Here is a 20,761-nt window from a genome sequence, read left to right on the forward strand (position 1 = left end):
ATCGCTTCCGAATATACAACCGGTCGGGATGCCCCTTTTTGAGCAGATGCCAGTCACACCGGGAGCTTCCGTGCAAACTTCACAGCAGGTATCAATCTTGCTTGTCAGGGACATCTTCGCACAGAGAAAAATGAAAAGGGGCGTCAGATAGAGACGTGAACGAACCCAACCGAGGCCGGCGTGCTCCGAGTGTCCCCGCCCGACCGAGGCCGGCGTACTCTGAGTGTCCCCGCCCGACCGAGGCCGGCGTTCTCTGAGTGTCCCCGTTCGACCGAGGCTGACATACTCTGAGTGTCCCCATCTGACCGAGGCTGACATACTCTGAGTGTCCCCATCCGACTGAGGCCGGCGCACTCTGAGTGTCCCCACCCGACCGAGGCCGACAAGCCCTGTCTGCCCCGCCGCCCTCCCACGGAGCTCAAAGTGCGATGCCCGGCGGCACCAGCGCCATCTGTTGGGCCGTCGGCGATGCGGGGCGACGCTGCTGTCGGCGGTATCCGGATGGGATCGGAACGGTGGAGAGACAACCAGACCAGCAGGATTCATGTGTGGTGCGGGAGATTCCCAATGCCTTGGTCAGATTGTGATTGCTTACTCGCCTGTCTTTCATCACACTTCCAGATAGGGGCTCACTGATGTGGTGATCACCGGTTGATCTATGAAGTCCGCTCCATGAAGCTAGGCTAGCTATGGGTTTAGAAATTTATGTAACCAAGTCGTTTAAGAAGCATTGCCGCTCTTGGCGACCACAACCAAATTTCTGCCCCAAAAGCAAGTTATTTGGTTGAATATTGGCTGCATTGCACTGGACGGCACTCTTGTCATTTTCGTGGTACATCTCGCGCAGCAGCGCACCGGTTTCAAAAACAGCGACGATAGCTATTTTCTTGTCATGTGTCACACAGCACGCCTAATATGTTAAACACCATTGGGGTCAGTTAGTGACCTGCAAATGGCACATTCGCCGGCGCTATTTACCTGTTTGCAGTTTTTGTATGTCGTGGTTGCTGAGATCCGGTCCAAAACACGGGTGGAGCCATGGTCCACGCTCCAACGCGCGTAACCGGCTCCAAGCACAGAACCATGCTCTTGCAAATGCCACTGTTTGTTCCCTCCTCCATCAAACGGTGTTGGCTTCGTGCTGCTGCAACGTTGGGTCCAGGAGATCCAGGCCCGGTTTCGATCCTTGTTATGCATGTCTTTCGCAGTCAATTTGTTAACGCTCCCATATCCGTCGAATTGACAAGGCTGTAGTTTGTTGGTGTGACAGCCATGTTGGAAAATCGCGCGTGATCCGACAGCTTAAATACAACTGTGTTGTCATTTATATCATAGAGCACAGCTTTCTTCAGAAATAGTATTCCTTCTTGTTAAAGCCCCAAGTATGAAGTATCCAGAGTTGCCATATGAAGCTCCAGCCTGTAGTTGCAAAGATATCAGCTGTGTGGAAACGTGCTGCCCTTAAGACCGTTTAAAAATTCGATGTTCGAGTTGGACACGCTCACCCAAGGCGCCTCGCTCGTACTTACATGTTTAGTTCACAAGCAGATGTACACTCGTCGCTGTATGATAATTTGAGTCCTGTTTAACCTATATGTCTCGTAGCGCCGGTCCTCATGTTGTCATTCTTGGTCCTATACCTGCTACTTCCCTTTAATTCAGACTTAACCCTGTAGTAAACTTGCTTCTCAGCGTCTGTGACCTGTGCAGACCGTGTCCGTGCGGCATCGACCTGCCCCGTGGCGGTCCCTTCGGCCGCTGTGTCACTGACACCGGCCGTGACACCGGTAGCGGTGGAGCCTGAGCCGGACGTGGCCGAGGACGGGCGTGCCTCGGCCGTCATGCTGGCGCGCGTGCTGGAGCAGCGCAAGCGCGGGCGAGCGGCTGTTGTGCCCAGATGGTGCTTATGTCGGTAGGTAGACTTGCGGTGATACGTCGGCCGTGGCCGCGTGTCGACGCGCTGACGTCGGGTGATGTCAAAGGAGGTCATTGGCAGAGTGTCCCAGGCCTGATTCGTGTCTAGAGTTGGACGAGCCGCTCCATTGGCTGGATGGTGCCCGCTCGCGTTTCTGTGAGGATGCGATGAACTATATTAGCATGTCCTGTTGTGTGTCTACCCGTCTCACGTCTTGAAATCCCGGGCAAGCGTTATTCTGTCCCGTCAAATGATGGTCTAGTAGGCCTCTGGCGCTGACAGTGTAATGTGTATTGGGGCCCACCGCGGAAGAGGCATCAATGACACTCAAGGACCAGTTGCTGGGCTCGGTTGTTGTTTGACGAGTGGCTGCAATGCGCTTAAACATGCTGCGTCATGCAAATGTAAAACTCTGACGTGTCTAGGACATAGGTCCGCCATGCAGTTATGCTGCCTGCGTCGTTGATGCCATCAGGACAGAGAGTGCTTCCACACCGTACTTTTATTTTACCGTGTATTTTATTTCTTTATTTGTAATTTTGCGTGGCATGGCCGGCACCCAACTGCATCGTGCCAACGGAACGATATCGTGAATTGTGTCATCAAACCGGACCGACTACTTCACATACATGCCCATGCATATGAATGCCCATACACGTGGCAGCCGCAGCTGGCGCGCCGTCGGGGAGGCGGCCGTGGGGGGCAGCGGTCGGCGTCCTGCAGACGGCCGTTCCTGGGACAGGCCGGAGTCGACCACACTACACACACGTCACGGCCTGTCCCACACAACACACGAGGGCTGACGACGGCCCGGTGCCGCTACAGGGCCGGCTACGTATCACAGACTGCGCACGCACGCCATCAAACGGGTGCTCGGGTGCGCTGGGCCGTCCCCGCGGGAGGGGAGGGGCGCATCTGGTGACGTGGGGCGTTTGGCGGGCGGGCGCTGCTCTCTCTCCGCGCCGAGAGTGCCCGGAGGGGGCTCCCGCCGTCCGCTGACGCGGCCGAGGCCGGCCAGGCGCGAGGTCATACGAAAATAGAGATAACTAGGTCCAGTGGCACGCTGATGCAGATAAGTGGGCCCAGCAGGACGGCGTCCGGTCGCCGCCCAGCCGCCCCGCCGTCTCCGGGGAGGCCACGCGCCGGCCTGCCGCGAGGTCACACGGCGCCTGCTGAACGTCGCGGGCGGGGAGGCAGCCGGCGCCGGTAGGTCGGGCGTCGGCCGCCGCGCGGCGCCACCGTCGGCTCAGATGGACGGGAAATGCTGGAACGAGCCGCGCGACAGCAGACTGCGCGTCTCGGGGCTGCTGTGCGAGCCCGAGTGGCCGCCCGAGATGTGCGGCAGCAGCATGGAGCCGGACGTCGAGCTGGCGTGCTGCGAACGACGGGCGCCGAGGTCACACGTGGCGCCGGGACGGCACGGCGCTGGCCGCCGAGGCGCGGCTGCCGCGACAAGAGCTCGGTCGCAGCATGGACTGCGGTCCCAACCGAGCCGAGACACAGGCATGGACATGTCGGGTAAGGGGGCGCCGTCATCCATTAGGTGAGCCTGGCTTGGCTTGGCACGCTGGAACGATCGAGTGAGGTCTAGGCACAGGTGCGATTAAGTCGTGTTGTGCGTTCGGCAGCGCGCAGATCAGGTGGTTCTCAAATGGTTGGAAACGCGCTCATGTCGCGCCGCGCGACATGGGCATGTCCCTCCATTCGTGGACCACGCTCAGCTCGCGCCACTGACGCGCCGCCTGACTCCCGCGCCTTTGGACCCCTCCAGGTCACGCTTAGGCAGTAAAGTTATGAGACACGCTTCAATGAACGCAGCACGCAAGGAAGTCCATTCTGACATCAAAGCGAATTCTAATACACCACGTCACAGGCAGCTGTACGATTTCCGGCGATTATGAGTACTCCATGCTGTATGACAACTAAAATTAGCAACGAAAACAACTAGCTACTGTTAGTGTGGGGTTCTTATGCTGATGATGATTGACCTCAAATATAGCAGGGGGCTGGCTAAATGACGTCAACAAGCAAACGTCGGTTCTAAGGAAATTTGACAATGGAACCAGTATTTGCTTGATAGCGTCGTTTAATCAGCATCGCCTGATATATTCAGGGTCTGTTATTGTTGGCATAAGAACTTCAAGCTCATAACGTAAAACTCATGACCACGATAAGCCGGCAGCTCGAGACCTGTCTTGCTTTTATCAAGTATAAGTACTATGCTTGAGCCATTTCCCAAACATCCCAGTGATGGAGCCAGCCAATTGGACGGACTCAGACAGAACATACGCAAATTATATAGAAAAGGGCCTTCAGCTCCTGGTTTGTCGGCATTATAAGTTCAAAGTTCTTATGCTGAGTTAATGGCCTTCCATACACCACGAGATACTGGCTAAACATTTGCATAGTGCTAAACAACAATCATATTGGCGCGGTACACAAAACTGCAAGTAGCGCTTATCCTCAAGAGTAAGAGAGCCAGTGCAATCGTTGTTTATTTAACACGGGGTGTCGTTTAACCGGTATCTCCTGGTTTCTGGAAGGTTGTTCACTCAGCATAAGAATTTTGAACACGCGCAAATATTCGGCTTTGCCTGAGAGCGACACTACAAACATCGATTGCTTTGGCTGATCGTCAGGCTTGCCAGAGCACAGCTTGAGATGAGCATCCATGACTGAACACTGACGTCGGATGTTCCGGGATAGCACGCGGATCGCGAAGCTGGCTCTATGCCCCACAGAACAGTACAGCTAGTTATGACTGAAATGACTAAATTATTGTGTATGAGACACCGTGTGGAGAGGAAACGCACGGCTCGTCGACGAAAACGAGTTTCGTGGATGTAGTGCGTCTTCCGTCAAGCTGCTGACTGTCGTTTCGCGCACAGGTTTTGATTGTTCGCGCTGCATTGGTGTACGTAGGATGGAATTGCGTACAGAATGAAGATACAGATTGGATTGAATTGTATGCAAAGCATTGGCATAGCTGGACAGCAGGTAACCAAAAACATGTTAATGGTTAGTGAAAAATTGTAGTAGTATGTCCGTTGCAAACATAATTTGAGAGGGCACCGTGCATGAAATACCCTTTCCCATTTGCAAACTCACTTCCTAATCAGCACGTCCAGGAAACTGAAAGAGACGGCCTGCCGCTGACGAGTTTCCCGCGGCGCCTCCTCGAGGTACCTCGCGCCATATTCTGGCGCGTTTTTCCTCGCCAATACCACGCCGCGCCCGTCTCGCCCGGCGCCGTCTGACAGACGCAATAAGCGTTCGGGATATGGCCGCTGCATTCCTGCGACGCCGACCGATGGCTTCATATGGGCGCCACGGCTGCGGGACGGCGATTAATACCCCAATATCGCACCCGGCCGGCTTCATCTCTGCCGCACTAATATCGCGGCGGCGCGCGCTGGCGCACCTCGCGGCGCGGTGGCGGCGCCACGTTGAGAGTCAGTCGCGAGCCGCGCCCCCGGCCGCCTGGAGGTGCCGCTCCGCTCGCCGCATCTCAGCCCGGGACGACCTTCTGCCGCCTGGCTGCCGAGCAGACGTCGCAAGCTCCCAAGGCCAGCTGGGACCGGCCACTGCCGCCAGGTGGACCGCGCCGAGCAGCAGCCGGCGCCTGTACTCTGTCGTCAGGCCGAAGCCCCCGCAGACTGCACCGGCACAGGTACGTCGCGTTCCCCAGCTAACACTGGCTCCAGCGGCTTCCGAGCCGCTAGGATCTCAGGTCATCGGGCACATGGTGCAGAACATGAGAACACTAGCGGTCATCAGACTGGCGATCTGAGCGAGTCGGTAGATGAGGTCAGGGACCGAAGCGGAATCACCGAAGGTGTCTTGTGCATTGTCGTCCAATAAACGATTTGGGCTATTAACTGTAACAAGTTATTACGATGCCCAGCGTTTAGTCTTAAGCATTCAGAACGCTTCGTCACATCACCCAGGAGAGAGCCAGCAGCAGTAGCGCCTAAAACAACGTCTCATGCATAAGGCCTATCGATGTCAAACTAAGTGGATGGGATATGTCCACCATCCCCCTTCCTTCGGCCCACACTAATTGGGTACGTCACGCCCATCCTGTCAGGACACCTTTCGCAGCCACCACTTAAAACCTTTTTCAACCGTCAACCGAACGTTCACCGATGCAACCAATAAGTCATTTGTCATCTACCGTCCTAGCTACCCGATGTACACCGCCGGATTGAGAGGAGGAGTGTCACCAGGGGACATGAGCCGCCAGGCACCAAGGCACAAAAGGGATGGGAAGCGCTCTTGGTGAGAGAGCGTCGACCCAACTGATTTCTTCAAGCCTCGCGCCTCGCGGGACGGGCCCCCAGCTCTGACCTGACTCGTTCTCAGCTGTGACCGCGCTCCGGTCACAGACCCGTCCAGCCGAACCTCCGACCCCGGTCCCTGGCGCCGCCACTGACCGCGGGTCACCGCCGCCCGTCCGGCCTCCGGGGCGCGGATGTGACAATCAAACGCGATTAGCCGTTGACGAGCCGTCCCGTCCGACAAATACGGCTTCGGGACGCTCACAAAACGTCACACGGCGCCGCCGAGGCCGCCAGTCTTGAGGATGCCACCGCCGCCCCGCGTTCAGTTGCCAGGAGCGCGGTCGAGAGTGGCTAACACTTCGAGTTGTTTGGTTTGGGGGTAACGATTGATTATCGGCGCGTCAAGGACCTATGCGCAGAGATAACGGGTCTGTCTCCGGCTCGTGGTCAAGCAGCGAGTTTGGCACTCCAGATGGAGCACAGACACTCTTATTGGCACATGGGGCACAGATATTTTCATTTGCCTTCTAAACCGAAATTTCCAGAGGTAGCTCCAAGAAGGGGGGAGGGCGGGAACACTGGCAAATACTCTCCAAGGAAAAACGTTCGCAAGTCTGTCCTCCTCCACCCGGCAAACAATGATTTATGTCAACCTCGACATTACATTTTTCAAAAAATATTGTTCCCTCGCGCGCGATGTGACCGACACCGTTATCGGTCAGGACTGGATAGTTGCCGTGCATCGCCACAGCGGCTGAACCCGTCCTATGCACTAATTTCACGGTAATGCATGCCCCCGTCTGTGCTGTGCATCTGGGTAAAAAAGTACGGACGGACAGATAAACAGGCAGATAGACAGACGTACGCTCTTAAATTGATAACTTAACGCTGATGAAAATTATTGCATTGCAATTTAGGCCATGCATTCCTCCGTGCAGGCCACGTGCTGCCTGTGGGGGCTTGCACCTACCGCGAGCAAAACAGTCGGAATGTAGTCCATAAGGAATTCGGCTTAATCTCATTAAGAACAAAAACCGTTTCAAATCAAGATAGCTTTTGACGTGCCGTCATCTGATCTTGCTTGACTGTATGACTTGGCGTAATATGATGGCAGAGGAAATAATAATTGTATTCATATCCTATAACCCATCGTTGCTGCAGTCAGGGGCTGGTTCTTCCTAAAAATGGCGTTAGGGATTTCACGACTTCACTGAAACTATACTAACAAGGCAAAATTATGCTTGGAAACTTATGTTTAAAAAAGGTGCCACCATTCGTTTTAACCGTTTACCTGTCATGACATCCTTCGAGGCTGGAATATTACTGTTCCACTTTTATTTGCTTGCTTATCTCTGGCCGTTTGATAGGAACAGTAAAACGATCAGCCCTGCCAAAAAGATGGCGCCACCACGGGACAAACGTACTCGTGCAATGGTCAGCAAGTATACCGTACAAACCCGCAATTAGCCCGACGACCCCCAGACCGTGAAGACTGTTTCACATGTACGGTGGTGTGGCAACAGTATGCCCCTATTTGGTTCATTATTTTTTACGGCGATCCAATCTTTACCTTGCCATGACCATGCCTTTCGAGCTATGGAGGCTCCAGTTTCACTGTCTTTCTTCTAAGGCCCCACACCCCTAACGTCCCTTTTCTCCCATCCGTAGATAGGTTTCTTTTCAAGAGAATGACACTTTTTTGGCCTTGCTGGCGCGCATCATCCACGACCACCCAGAGATGATAGTCGAATCCAGACTTGTCTAGTGGAGACGCATGTCGCCCCCAGCTGAGCCGTTACGTCCCGAGCTGTCGTACCTCGCATCCCAGAGCATTCACAGCGACTCTGCCCCCGTCCACAGCCCGAGCTGTCGCACCTCGCATCTCAGAGCATTCACAGCGGCTCTGCCCCCGTCCACGAGTGGTCGTCGCCACTACCGGTCCCCTGGGACCCCCACGCCACGAGCAGAGCCCCTTGGCCACGTCCCCACGAATGACGTTTCCAGTGCTGCGCATCACCCGATGACGTCCATGGGCCCCGGTCCGCAGAGATGTCGTCACCGTTGCCGTTCCCCTGGGACCCGGAGTCTCTCGATCCGGAGACCCTGAAGCGCGTGATGGCCGCCTTCCCGGACTACAAGGACGGCATGGCCTACTTCGGACCGTCGCGCTACCTGGCCGTACCAGACTCGAAGTCCTTCTTCGAGGAGTACTACAACACGCCGCTGCACCCCGGAGATACCTGGGTGGTGACGCTGCCCAAATGCGGTGAGAGGCGGCACCCGCCCGCAGCCTGTGCGAGGTTTCGCCTCGACTCAGAGCCGTCCCAGATGTTTGGACAGGCCCGACCTTCGGTGCCTCTGTATGTTTATCTGTCGGTTACATAAACGGTAAGTGAGCAGTCTATGGCTGTGCTGCTTATTAGTTTTGCTGCCACGGTGAGCTCACTCCCGCAACAGGATACCCTTTTGCATGTCTGAATAAACTGAGATCAGAACAGTGGACTGTGCACAGCAGACAGGAAAACATGAACAGCAGGGCTGAATTAACCTGTTCCACATCCGTCAACGGAAATATTTCCTTAAAGGACCTTTTGTCGCTTTCCAGTCACATTTCACCAATCTTGGTCAAAAACGGATCGCTTCTTCAGCATGCCTCATTGATCGCTTGCTTCATATTTTGTCATTCAGGCGTAAATTCTTTTTCCACCTTGTGAGAGCTGCTTCTTGTAAACTACAACACGCAACGGCATTTCCCGAAGCAGATCAAAGGTGTCACGCACGACGCAACTAACTTACCAGCTGATATCGTCCAAATCCTCAGTCACGCCTCGTCGTTGGGGGCAATTGACCTCCGAACCGTACACTCGCCAGGGACCACGTGGACACAGGAGCTGGTGTGGCTGCTGCAAAACGACTGCGACTTCGAAGGCGCCAAAACCCTGCTGCTACCCGACCGCTGGCACTTCCTCGAGATCACGGGAGTGACGGACAAGCGGGTGCGCGAGAACATCAGCAAGGAAAACGACCCCAACTCGAAACGGATCTTCTTCGAGCCGATCACATCGCGGCCGCGGCCCTGGTTTGTCAAGACTCACCTACCGCTGCATATGTGTCCGCCCAAACTGCTCGACACGTGCAAGGTACGGGGACGAGGCTTACCGACCACCGGGGTGGCTCGGATGGGCGGAGGGCGTGGCGCTTGGTATGATGCATCGGATATGGCGTCGTCAATGGGCCACGTGTCGTTATGCTGTGTCTTGAGCGATGGTTCATGCACCCGATCTATACTAATTGCTTATGGACTGTAACTTACTTTATGACCTGCTGCGGACTCCACAGACAGACAGGAGCCATGACACCACATGTGCATAGTTGCGCATTCCTTCCATGCTTCGATCCAGATGTGCTTATACGCAAATCGTCATTCTGCTTTTGGTAACAGCTGCGCGTATGTTCTATTCCAGGTGGTGTACGTAGCTCGCAACCCGAAGGATGTCTGCATCTCGTACTTCTATCACCTAAGTCTGTATAACGAGGCGTCCAAGGACCTCACCCTCGAGAAATTTGTCGATCTCTTCATTGAAGGCAATGTCTCACAGCTACCCTACTTCCCACACGTCCTAGAGGCCTGGCGGCAGCGCGATCATCCGAACATGCTCTTCCTCTTTTTTGAGGATCTTAAGAAGGATCTCCGCGGAAACATCGTGAAAGTGGCCAACTTCCTTGGCAAGAACCTAACTGATGAAAATCTAGACAAGTTGGAGGACCATCTGCACTTTAGAAACCTAAAGAATAACCCCTGGGTGAACTGGGAGTGGCTGTCGAAGTCTGTCTGGTCCAGCGGCGACCCGAACAAGAGGTTCATGAGGAAGGGGCAAACTGGAGACTGGAAGAACCACTTCACGCCGGAGATGGACAAAAAGATGGAGGCGTGGATGAAAAAGGAGCTGGAAGGCACTGGGCTTTCATTTGTCCTGGAAATTCCAGAAGATGGAAAGTAACTTGGCACATTCCTCTCCAATGAGAGCCCGATGCTTATCTAAAGTCAATCGCAAGCTATGTGAGACAAGATATTCATACCAGCGAAAATGCGTTGCTCTCTGATCATGTCTCCTGATTAACTGTCATTGCACCATACCGCTGCATTTCGTGTCCGCCTTATTGTATTGACAATGAGCTCTTCTAAAGCTGTTTGTGCTCATAGCCGGTGTACTAAATGTGCTCACAGTTGTGGTAAGCATGCTGCTCTGTATATGGTGACACAAATGTTGGGTGTTGTAACGACGTCATGTTCGCATCGGTGGGTGTCGCAACGACGTCACGCTTGCGTCGGTCTCCACGTGCGAGTGGAGATATCTGCGGACGGTTTGTTGTGGGGCATGTAGATGTTTGATTGGTTGTAGCTTTTCCAGTTACCAGTGGATACATCAGCCATTTGTTTGCAAGAGTCATACATTTACAATGCCACTCAAATTACCGTTTGAACATCGGTAAAGGTCAGCGTCTAAAGAACATGTATCATTATGTCAAGTGTTGGAATCTATTGGTGAAAAAATAGAAGAGACGTAATAATAAATGTTCAACCCAAAAAAACTTCGGTACATGCGTGCAGTCACAGGCGCCGACATATTGATGTAAGTCAAGCATGCCCTATGAATATATGGGTGAATAGGTTACGGACGTGGCGAAAGGCCTGACTTTTAAAGAATCTGTAGCTGACTTACTGAACTCACTCGTTTCATCCTTTCGAACTCCTCGATTTCTGCTTGCGGCAACTTGAAGTTGAACCCATCAAAGTACGGGTGCTGGAGGAGCTGTTGGCACGTGAGCCTCTTCGCCGGGTCCTTTTCCAGACATTTCTGTCGGTGGGAACACAACCAGTCATCGTTTTGCGGTGCGATATGATGTCAATGACCCACAGAAAGAAGCACGGAGATGAACAAATAGTGACTCGCGCGAGAGGTTTTCAGTCCCAGTAAACACCAAGCCGGGGAACTGCTGCAATTTTTACTTTTTTGTCTTCGGATGAATGCGTGTTAAAGCTAAAGTATAACGCACTGCCGTAATGTCAGTTCAGGTAATCGAAGCAGCCTACCACAACATCCGTGCGCACGCCAATGCAAAACATGGTAAGAGTTTCGACCCAATTCGAGTCATCGGCAAAAGAGAACGAGGGCAGCAATTGAAACAGAATAGTGTGACGCAAGTTCAAGTTTTGGACATTCGGTAATTACCCTCTCACAAGCAGCGAAGGGAAAATATAGGGTCAAGGGCGGTGACAAGACATAAAAATTCGCAATGCAACGTGAGCAATCCGCTCACTTGCAGTTTCAATAAGCACTGATCCTCTAACAAACCGAATTCACTTTCCTAGGTCCTCCCATGCATGATTCGTTCTGTACGCAGTCCAGAGTAGGGTCGCACGCAAGTCTGGACCACCTCTGAATCATCCTGTCGATGCCCCTGTTTGCAGGGATAGGTTTGGGATCTGAGTCCTTGCTAAGCATAGCTGTGGCGAAGACTCGGGCTGTCAAAGAAAAGTGACAGGGACAAACTGCGTCTTACTTAAACTCTCGCTTAAAGATGTCAAGCTGCGCAAAACGGTGAATGCCAAAGTAGCATCGAGTGATCCACACGGCCTCAAGATGGCGTGAACTGATAGTCCTATTTTAAAGTTATGCTAATTCGCACAGTCCTCGGCTTCCCGTGTCGTGTCCAGCTGGGAGTCGGATTGATCTGCTACACAGGTGTCAATCGGATGAAAGCGAAATATGCGCAGGACGTAGCAAACGTATTGCCTTGAAACTTCTGCCCACGAATGTTGCGTGTAGGAGAAACTAGATGTGGCGTTAGTGACCAGTTAAACGAAAGCCTTGGAGACGAACGTTTACTCAGAGCGTACAAACCTCTGAGTGAACACGTGGTAGCTTGAGCCACGGCAATAGATCATGATTCTATACAATACCAGCTTATAAAAAATAGATATATAGCAACAGCAAAAAAACACGGATTCCAGAATCATACAATTTCGGAGTATTGTAGTGGCCATGAGCGCTCATTTTGGGAAAACTTCGGGTACACATGGCCGCGTGATGTAGCTCAGCGTTCTGAATGAGGTCCTGCACTTTTACTCGCTCACCATCACGAGCCTTACTAAGTGTTACAAAGTGCCTTACAGTGTTTCATTGTTGAAAAATTGTGGGCCTCTTTTAAGATTGTGGAGAGTGAATTCCCTATGTTTTGAAAGCTGTGGGAGACGCGTCGCCCATGTCTCCCGTGGCGTCGCCACTCAAACATCGAATGGAGACGAAAACGCGTAAGGTTTTGCTTATAACCAAAGCTTTTCGTTACCACCGATAGGTGGCTTAATGTGCCCCTAGGTGGCAGTCAGCTGTGGGTCAGCTGATCCAGCCGCTCCCCTCCTCTGGACTGAATTTTGTATGTCTTTGATCGATCATGTCCCTTCCCTCCACCCGCCTTTAATGTTGAACCAGACCTCCAATATCACAACAGTATAGGGGTCAGCATGTTATTGGTGGCCTGGCTCAACATTAGGGGCGAATGGATGGGACATGATCCCTCATGAGATACAAAGTCCAGTCCATAGGAGGGGGACGGGCTGGATCAGAGGACCCACAGCTGACTGCCACCTAGGAGCGCATTAGGCCACCTATCGATGGTAACGAAAAGCTGTGATTAGAAGTAGAACTTTAACCGTTATCGTTTCCATTCGATGCTCGGGTGGCGATGTGGTAGGAGATGTGGGGGACGTGTCTCCCACTGTTTTTAAAACGTGGGGAACTTACCCTTCACAGCCTTAAAAGAGGCTCACAATTTTGTAATACTGAAACCCTGTAAAACGCTTTGTAACGCTTTGTAAGACGCGTGATGATGAGCGAGTAAAAGTGCAGGACCTCATTCGGAACGCTGAACATCACGCGGCCATGGGTACCCGAAGCTTTCCCAAGTTGAGCGCTGATATCCATTAAAATATTCTGCAAGTATCTTATTCTGAGATCCGTGTTGTCTTATACTGTCGCTAAAATTTATTCTTGAAAGCCGGTCTTGTATAGCACCGTGATCCATTGCAGCATCCCACGCTACCAACCGTTCATTCAGAGGTCTGTGCGCTCCCCCTAAACGTTCGTCTCCGAGGTGTTCATTAAAGTGGTCGCTAACGCAGTTTTTAACGCCATTTTAACGTTTAGTTTCTCCTACATTTGACTTCCATAGGCAGAGGTTAGGAGCCCAAATGCAACATGCCTAAAAGCTTTGGAGAGGGGACTCGGGAGAAATCCTGGTCTTCTCCATTCCAAGTATGGGTTTCAGCTTCCATTGTTTTTTACGACGGCCAGCCCCTGATCCCTCCACGTCCATAAGTCGTGATAAGACGGATGTTCTCCATGAAGATACAATGTATTAACCGTGTACACAATACGGTGAGCAGTCTGACCTCTCGTCTGCCGCTGGTCAGAGCACAGACCTGTGCCGCGCTGCACCATCCGCTCCGGAAGCCGGTAGGGGACCACTCTGAGCGTGTTTTAACATTGTCAGTGGAATCCCTGGGGGAGAGCGGGGGTGGGGGGGGGGGGCAAAGGCGACTGCTGCCTCGTCTCTTTCTGTGTGCCACTATAGGCCAATGCTGAATGATACCGGGGCTTGTGGAAGCCGCGCCCCCTCCCCGCCGTTATGTGTCAGGCCCGCCGCGGACGATCGGTGTCGCGCCGCGGCCGTTGCTGGGTCGCTGAGGGCACCCAGCGCCTCAGGTCGATACCGTTACTATATGCACGGCAGCCGGTGCCGACGACCATGGCCACTGAGCACGGCAGACAGGTGAAGGAGGGGCTACATCGCCGCGGCCACCGAGCACGGCAGACAGGTGGGGGAGGAGCTACATGGCCGCGGTCACCGAGCGCAGCCGATATGTGTGTCTGTATGTATTTGGCGGAGTGGGTTTTCCGCTGTGCAAAACGCGCTCAGCCATGCCATTCTGAGATCAAGTAAGCACGGTTAGTAAATCGGTTGACAGATATCGTTTCCACCGAAAAGCTTGCTTATCGGATCTTTACTAGAGCCACCAAACGATTATAATTCCAAGAACTTTTCTGAATTCCAACGAATAGCGATCACAGAAAATATTACCACTTCAGAGTTTTGTATTCCACTGTAACGCTATGGACTGAAGCGTCGCAATAATGCAAGCATCGCCGGGTGGTAACCCGCGCACTGACTCAGCGGTCAGGCCAAAAACTTGCACCATCATTGTAGCGTAAAGAGAAACCTTTAAGCAAAAGGCATGATGACAAGTGAACAAATAGTGTAAGTTGCGACTTTCGGCATGCGAAACCAACCCATAATCTCTCTTAGGCCCAGACCCTCCAAAATCTAACGTATCATTAATGCGTTGGGATCTATTTTCACATAATATTAGAAAAATGCCGAAGACATTTAAGCACAATGGGTTGTGGAACATGTTGAACATGAATGCGGGCCTTTTAAACGCGTTTAAGCCTTTTTGAGCTATAGAGAAATAGAAGCTATGAACACATGCAAGCGTACTTCAGCTGTTACCTGGGCGTATTGGAGAAAACATGTATTTTTCAACCGGCCCTCAACATGTTCCACAGTCCATACGGCAGCGACAACCAGGTGCAGCAGGGGCGGGGGCCAGAGGGTGCAGTTGCCCCCCCCCCCCCTCCCTGCCTACCGGCAGGCAGAGCGTGCAAGGGTTTGTTTTTACCTCCTCATATTTGTCGGAAGCCCTTTTTCTCGAGCTACATGTTTCGTAGCTACCCGTATGTTAACAAAACTTGGATCAAAGAGGTCCCATAACTGAGCCACAGAACAAAAAATCAGACTCGGAAGATCCTTTTTCGCTTTTCTGCATCAGGACGCCCATTTCTGCATCATGAGACCGCCTTTATGAACAAGGTAATCCATGCTCTAGATCTGGAGGCCCAATTTTCTGCTAAGGAAGTCCTTTGCTGCCCCGAGAGGCCCTTGCTATGAACTAGGAGGCCACTGTTCTGGGTTAAAAGGCACCCTTAAGAGGCACCCCCCCCCCCCCCCCCCCATTTCATGTATGAGATCACCGCGCTCCTAGATCAGGATGCCCTGCTTTGTAATAGCGAGAACGTTAGCTAAATTTGGAACCCCCCCCCCCTCGTCAATGGGCAGGATCCTGATCTGGATTAGCAGGCTGCCCTAAGCATCAGGAGGCTCTCTTCTAGAATAGTAGGATCTGTTTTGTGATAGGGAGACACTTTGCGTCCATTCTAGATTTTTTTTAAATTGCTGGCATGCATTTGCATGAATATGATGCATGCCAAAGTTTCATAGGAACAACGCACGTGCACTCGAATCCCCCTTGCCCCTTACATACGACACGGTGCAGGAGCCCCCCTCCCCCCCCCCTCTTCCTTTGAGAAGCCCCATGGCGTCCAGGGGGCCTTCTGGAAAACCTTGCCCCCAAGCATTTTCAAATTAAAGTATTTTCGTTTTCAAAAGTATTTTCAAATTTCAAACGACATGGATTGCGGGACATCATTTTGAAGGAGGCACCCCGGTCAGCCGTGTTTCTGAGTCCGACAAAACTCTCGCAGGTGAAACAAATATGGTCTCCTATGGCGCAAGCGAAGGTGAAAATCACTTATATCGATGGACCAAAACATGAAAACCTCCACGTAGCCTTGAAAACCTGAGTTGTTCAGGGCTGATTGGGTTTCGTGCAATGAACCACTCTGGCCCAGCGAAGGCCTCACTCATGCGAACTTCTCCTTAAGCACGAGCCTCTGGCGGCCGTGGATGGAAGCGGCGGCCTCGCGTGCACGCGTGAGGCGCCGACCTTGGCGCGGCCAGCGCATCGATCGCCGCGTAGCGAAGACGATTCGGTAAACAGGGCTGCTAAATTGCGGGCCCGTGACGGCGTCGGCTGCACTGGTGACGTCACTGTGACAGCCACCGTCGCCACCACCATCACCGGTGTCGCCATGACAACCGAGTGTAAACGTCGATCAGCTGGTGAGCAACGGCCGGTCTGGCCTGTGTAGCGCTCAACGCACCGAAGGGACTCTCAGCACGACATAGTGTTCTGACTTCAAAAAAGTAGAATATGGTACATATACAGAAGTTTATTTGGAACCTACCCAGAAATAGGGCCAATATTTTCTGGAGCATGTGGCATGCACGTGCAGCATCTTTCTCGGTAGCTGTTGGCTTCTTATGCTTACAATATGTATGGAAACTTATGGCATTATCAGGGATCCTACACAAGGCCGGTGTTAAATCTCTGCTTCATTAGTATCGTCAGTACGGCAGCGCTTTCGACAGTAAAGGTACAGCATCAGGAGCTGAAGTAGCAAGTTTTAGGTCGAACAAAGTCCTGTCTCCCGCTCTGGGAGATTCTTGGCTGTAACTTTTACTTTCCAAAAAGGACAACTTTTTGGTAGCCTATCCTGTTAAAGTCCGCGTCTTAACCATTTTTAGCAGTATCTCCTTCAGTATCAATGCGGATGAAGGTGGCCACGCAAATGACCAATAAGAATACTTGCATTGGCTTGGAAACAGAATGTCCGCGATCAAATAACTTGTGGATATTGTACACGTGGAAGGCTGTGGCGTATTCGCCAAATGCGTAAGATTTTTTCGCCAGCTGTTCACCATGTGCGCTGCGACATTTTCCCGAAGTTTTGCCCTTAACCGTCACCATGATTTGCCGTTTTCACGACCCACCCTGTTGACGCGCGAACTTATGACTAATAACGCGGACTTTTCATGACGCACCGGCCGTGGATCGCCGTGCAATGTTTCTCAAAAACCGCCGCTGTTCCGAAACCACAAACGCTAGGAACACGTTTTCTACTTGAATAATACTAAAATGATAAAAGAAATACTGATTATAAGAAAACAGATATGAATGTGTACAATATATACAAATACAGAACCATTAGAAAATTCTAACTAATAACAAGTGGTCCTGAAAATTTTGGCACGACTGCGCAACATACTACAGAGGTATCCTCTGAACCTTACGGTAGTATGCTGAGCTTTATCGTTGTGGTGCAGTCAGCAAAGCAAGAAATGTACGGCTTTTCATTTCTTGGGGTTGAAAGTCTGCTTTTTAAATCCTTTTTGTCCTAGACCTAGAAATCGCAGAGCGAAAGCTTTCTTGGGTAGATCCAATTTCCTTATTGAATCTCAGTCATCATTCGATTTTTCGGGATTGTTCTCACACTCGCTTTGATGAGTGTCCCCATAGGTGTTCTATTTTCATTTGGCGTAATTTACCTAAATTTATACTGAATGACAAGACTTGCCTACTTTGATTTCAAGGCATCACACTAACACATAAAATGGTGATGTACAAATTTGCCTTTGGAAGGTCACTTAAGACGGATATTCTAAGACAAACGTATGCCATTGATTCGTGTGCACACAAAAGCTTTCTCATATTCTCCTCCTGAAGTGCGTATCAAGCACGGAAAGCGCGGAAAGTTCAACGTGGAGACGCAAAGCCACGAGCACACTAGTCGTGTTATTCAGCCATCTCTTCAATGTAAAAACATCGCAGCTCCCCGTACAACTGGTTACCTGTGGCGTCTCTAACTAAAGTTTTCGTGACGGTGCATACCTCTCCTCACACCTCCACTCAGAACCATGTTTTACGTATCATTTGAATCCTGCAAGCATACACAGATGCGTTTTAAAGGAAAACCAAGGGGAAAACGTTCAGCCTTGTAGGAATATTTCCACATCATCGCATCCTCTACCCTTAGCCCGTTGTCAGTGCAACAAAATTTGTTTGATCAAGTGAGCAATGGACGAGAGATCGCAATGTTCGAGAGTGTACGTCATGACACACCGGTCAGCCACCGCCCCGCCTTTCCGTGCAGCCCCAAATATTCTGGTCCAAAACTGCATCGCGATAGAGAACCAATGCGTGCTCATTAGGACGACACGCTGTCCACACCACAATGCTTTGTGCAGCAGCGGTCGATGGTATGCAGGGGCCCACTGGCAAGTGAAAACTAATAACGTCGTCCTCCTTTACGATACGGCGTCTAGAGTGGACCCCATTGGCGTAGGTGTGCCCCATTGGCGTAGGTGTGCCCCATTGGCGTAGGTGTGCCCCATCGGCGCAGGTGTGCCATTGGGTGGCGGCGTGACGTCCCTCCACACCATTTCATCGACTTTTCATTAAGCTGAAAAGTTCGTACACAAATACTCTCCATGCATTCGCTCCAGAATGCTCGACACCATTTAGTTGGGCAATATAGCATATGGAGTAGACGTTGTTTTCGGCGTTGGCTGAGGCACGGCTGGCCGAGGCTATCAACAACTATCCAGGCACTCTTCGTGCATACCAAAATTTAATTCACCATCAATCATTGCAATTTGATTGCAAAGAGTTTTGCACGGTGCCGATGAGTTCGATGAGCCCGCGCTGACGGGGGCAAATTTTCAGGTGTTTTGAATTGTGCGAAACAAACGCTTAGAAATAAAGAAACTCTTGTTTCTTGCTAGCACATCAAAATCCAAATGCCTTTCGTCAGCCCAATTCCTTAAAATAGCACACCAACGCCCAAATCGTGTTGCAACCATAGCTGCAGCCATAGCTTTGCCTTGGCTTCAACGTCCAAAAGTAGTGAGTCCGGTTTCGATGCGAAGTGCGGCAGACCCGAGAGTCGTGCCGCACGCAGAAGTCGGTCACGCCGTCAAGGTCACAGGACTGTCTGTGGACGCGACGTAGCGGTGCCACTGGCGCACCTTGAGGAAGTCCATGCCGGTGTTGTTCAGGGTCTTGCCCATCTTCTGCTCCAGACTCTGCTGCTCCTGCGGCTCTGGCAGCGCCACCCCGCAGAAGAACTCGTTGGACTTGAACACCTGCATGTGCCGTGACGTCAGGTCGCCTGAAACGGCGGCCTTCTTGTGTCAACCAGGTTTCTCGACGCTCGCGGTTGAAGACGACGTGTGCAGGGTAATCAGAAACCATCAACTGATTCCTCGAAAATGAAAAACGAGCTTCGTTGACTTAAGCAGCTCATGCTGCAATGCCTCCACCCCCGTTGTAGCATGTGGCGGATGCGCAACAAGGGAACGCCACGTGTGCACCTGAACAAGTCACAGCTTCTCATACCAAACCTGTACGCAAGGTCTGTCAACGTAACCCTTGGTCATGACGGGCCTTGCCGGAGGTCGCCCCACGCCCTCACCTAGCCCGCGCCGGAGGCCGCTCCACGCCCTCACCTAGGCCACGCCGGAGGTCGCCCCAAGCCCTCACCTAGGCCACGCCGGAGGTCGCCCCACGCCCTCACCTAGGCCGCGCCGGAGGCCGCCCCACGCTCTCATGAGGTCGCTCCACGCCCTCACCTGGGCCGCGCCGGAGGCCGCCCCGCACCCCCTCATCTAGCGCCGGAGGCCGCCCCGCACCCCCCCCCCCCCCCCCATCTAGCGCCGGAGGCCGCCCCGCACCTCCCCCCCCCCATCTAGCGCCGGAGGCCGCCCCGCACCCCCCCCCCCCCCATCTAGCGCCGGAGGCCGCCCACGCCCCCTCACCTAGCGTTTTTCGGATGAGGTAGAGCTGATCAACGTCCGATTTGCCCGGCCAGAGGGCGTCGCCCTTGACGAGCTCGGCGAACACGCAGCCCACGGCCCAGACGTCGACGGGCGGCCCGTACTGCGTGTCTCCCACGAGCAGTTCGGGCGCCCGGTACCAGCGCGTGGCCACGTAATCCGTGTATGGCTCTCCGGGGCCTGCAGGTCACGGCTGGCACCGGTCAGCCGATGGAAGGGCAGCAGCTCGCGGGGGTCTTCGAGCTGAAGAGGTCATCGTGGGTTGCAGGTCATGAGCTCAGTGCTAATGAAAGGTCACAGCTTTGGTGAGAGAGCAACACCGACTATGCTGTGGGTGGTTTCTTAGGGCTTTCTAGGAAATGCGCGGTTGCCGCGACGAAACGAATACAGGTGCTTGCCAAAGCCACACAACGGGTAAACTTTCAGCCACATCCTTGCCGCATCCATGACCTAGGGAAGAGGTACTGGACTGGTAGCTCAGTAACACTGTGTCAGAGTCCCAGAGCTGTACAGTGTTCAGCGCAAGGGACATGGACAGATCAGCTGGCAACTGGCCAAAGAGAGTGACCTAGGCCCGTCCTGATGTGACGCAGGGACGTTTAGGACGTGAAACCGTTCACAGCGCTGTCTGCCAACAAGGCCAAAGGTGACTGTTGAACCGGGTCGGCACACAGTGGGTGATGACTTCAGGTCACACGCAACAAGCTGCGCTCAGCGAGTGCTCCCAGCTCATAGTTGCTCATGCTATAAAGAAAAAAGAAACAAATTTCATTTCATATCAATGACCATGCATGACCCATTTCCCACACCTGCTCCTACTCACCGAATCCCAAAAGGGGAGAGCAGCCGATTCCTCACTTCTTTTGATACCCGTACCCGTATACGGGTTCACGATATACCCTGGTCCTGGTCGGGACTCACTGAATGTGTTTTCACATACATTCACCCGTTTATGCATGCCATATTTCCGCCATGAACGTTGAAACGTAAAGGT

General features: G+C 52.6%; 1 protein-coding gene across 5 annotated transcripts in view; it reads right to left on the minus strand.

The window, feature by feature from the left end:
* Nucleotides 1-2,413: 2,413 nt before the first annotated feature.
* Nucleotides 2,414-20,761, minus strand: part of LOC119094026 (cyclin-dependent kinase-like 4) — a 38,462-nt gene continuing 20,114 nt past the window's right edge. For 4 of the 5 annotated variants that reach the window (XM_037217085.1, XM_037217086.1, XM_037217090.1 and 1 more), the window contains 4 exons: nucleotides 19,750-19,947; nucleotides 18,961-19,103; nucleotides 10,920-11,054; nucleotides 2,414-3,290 (listed from right to left, as the gene is read on the minus strand). In XM_037217085.1, the coding sequence (XP_037072980.1) occupies nucleotides 3,162-3,290; nucleotides 10,920-11,054; nucleotides 18,961-19,103; nucleotides 19,750-19,947 (605 nt within the window). In that variant the 3' untranslated portion in view covers nucleotides 2,414-3,161. The remainder of the gene's footprint in view (nucleotides 3,291-10,919; nucleotides 11,055-18,960; nucleotides 19,104-19,749; nucleotides 19,948-20,761) is intronic. The other variant, XM_037217089.1, reaches the window with a different exon arrangement.

The sequence above is a fragment of the Pollicipes pollicipes genome, unplaced genomic scaffold (assembly GCF_011947565.3).
Source record: "Pollicipes pollicipes isolate AB1234 unplaced genomic scaffold, Ppol_2.1 Scaffold_4002;HRSCAF=4701_pilon_pilon_pilon, whole genome shotgun sequence".
NCBI lineage: Eukaryota > Metazoa > Arthropoda > Thecostraca > Pollicipedomorpha > Pollicipedidae > Pollicipes > Pollicipes pollicipes.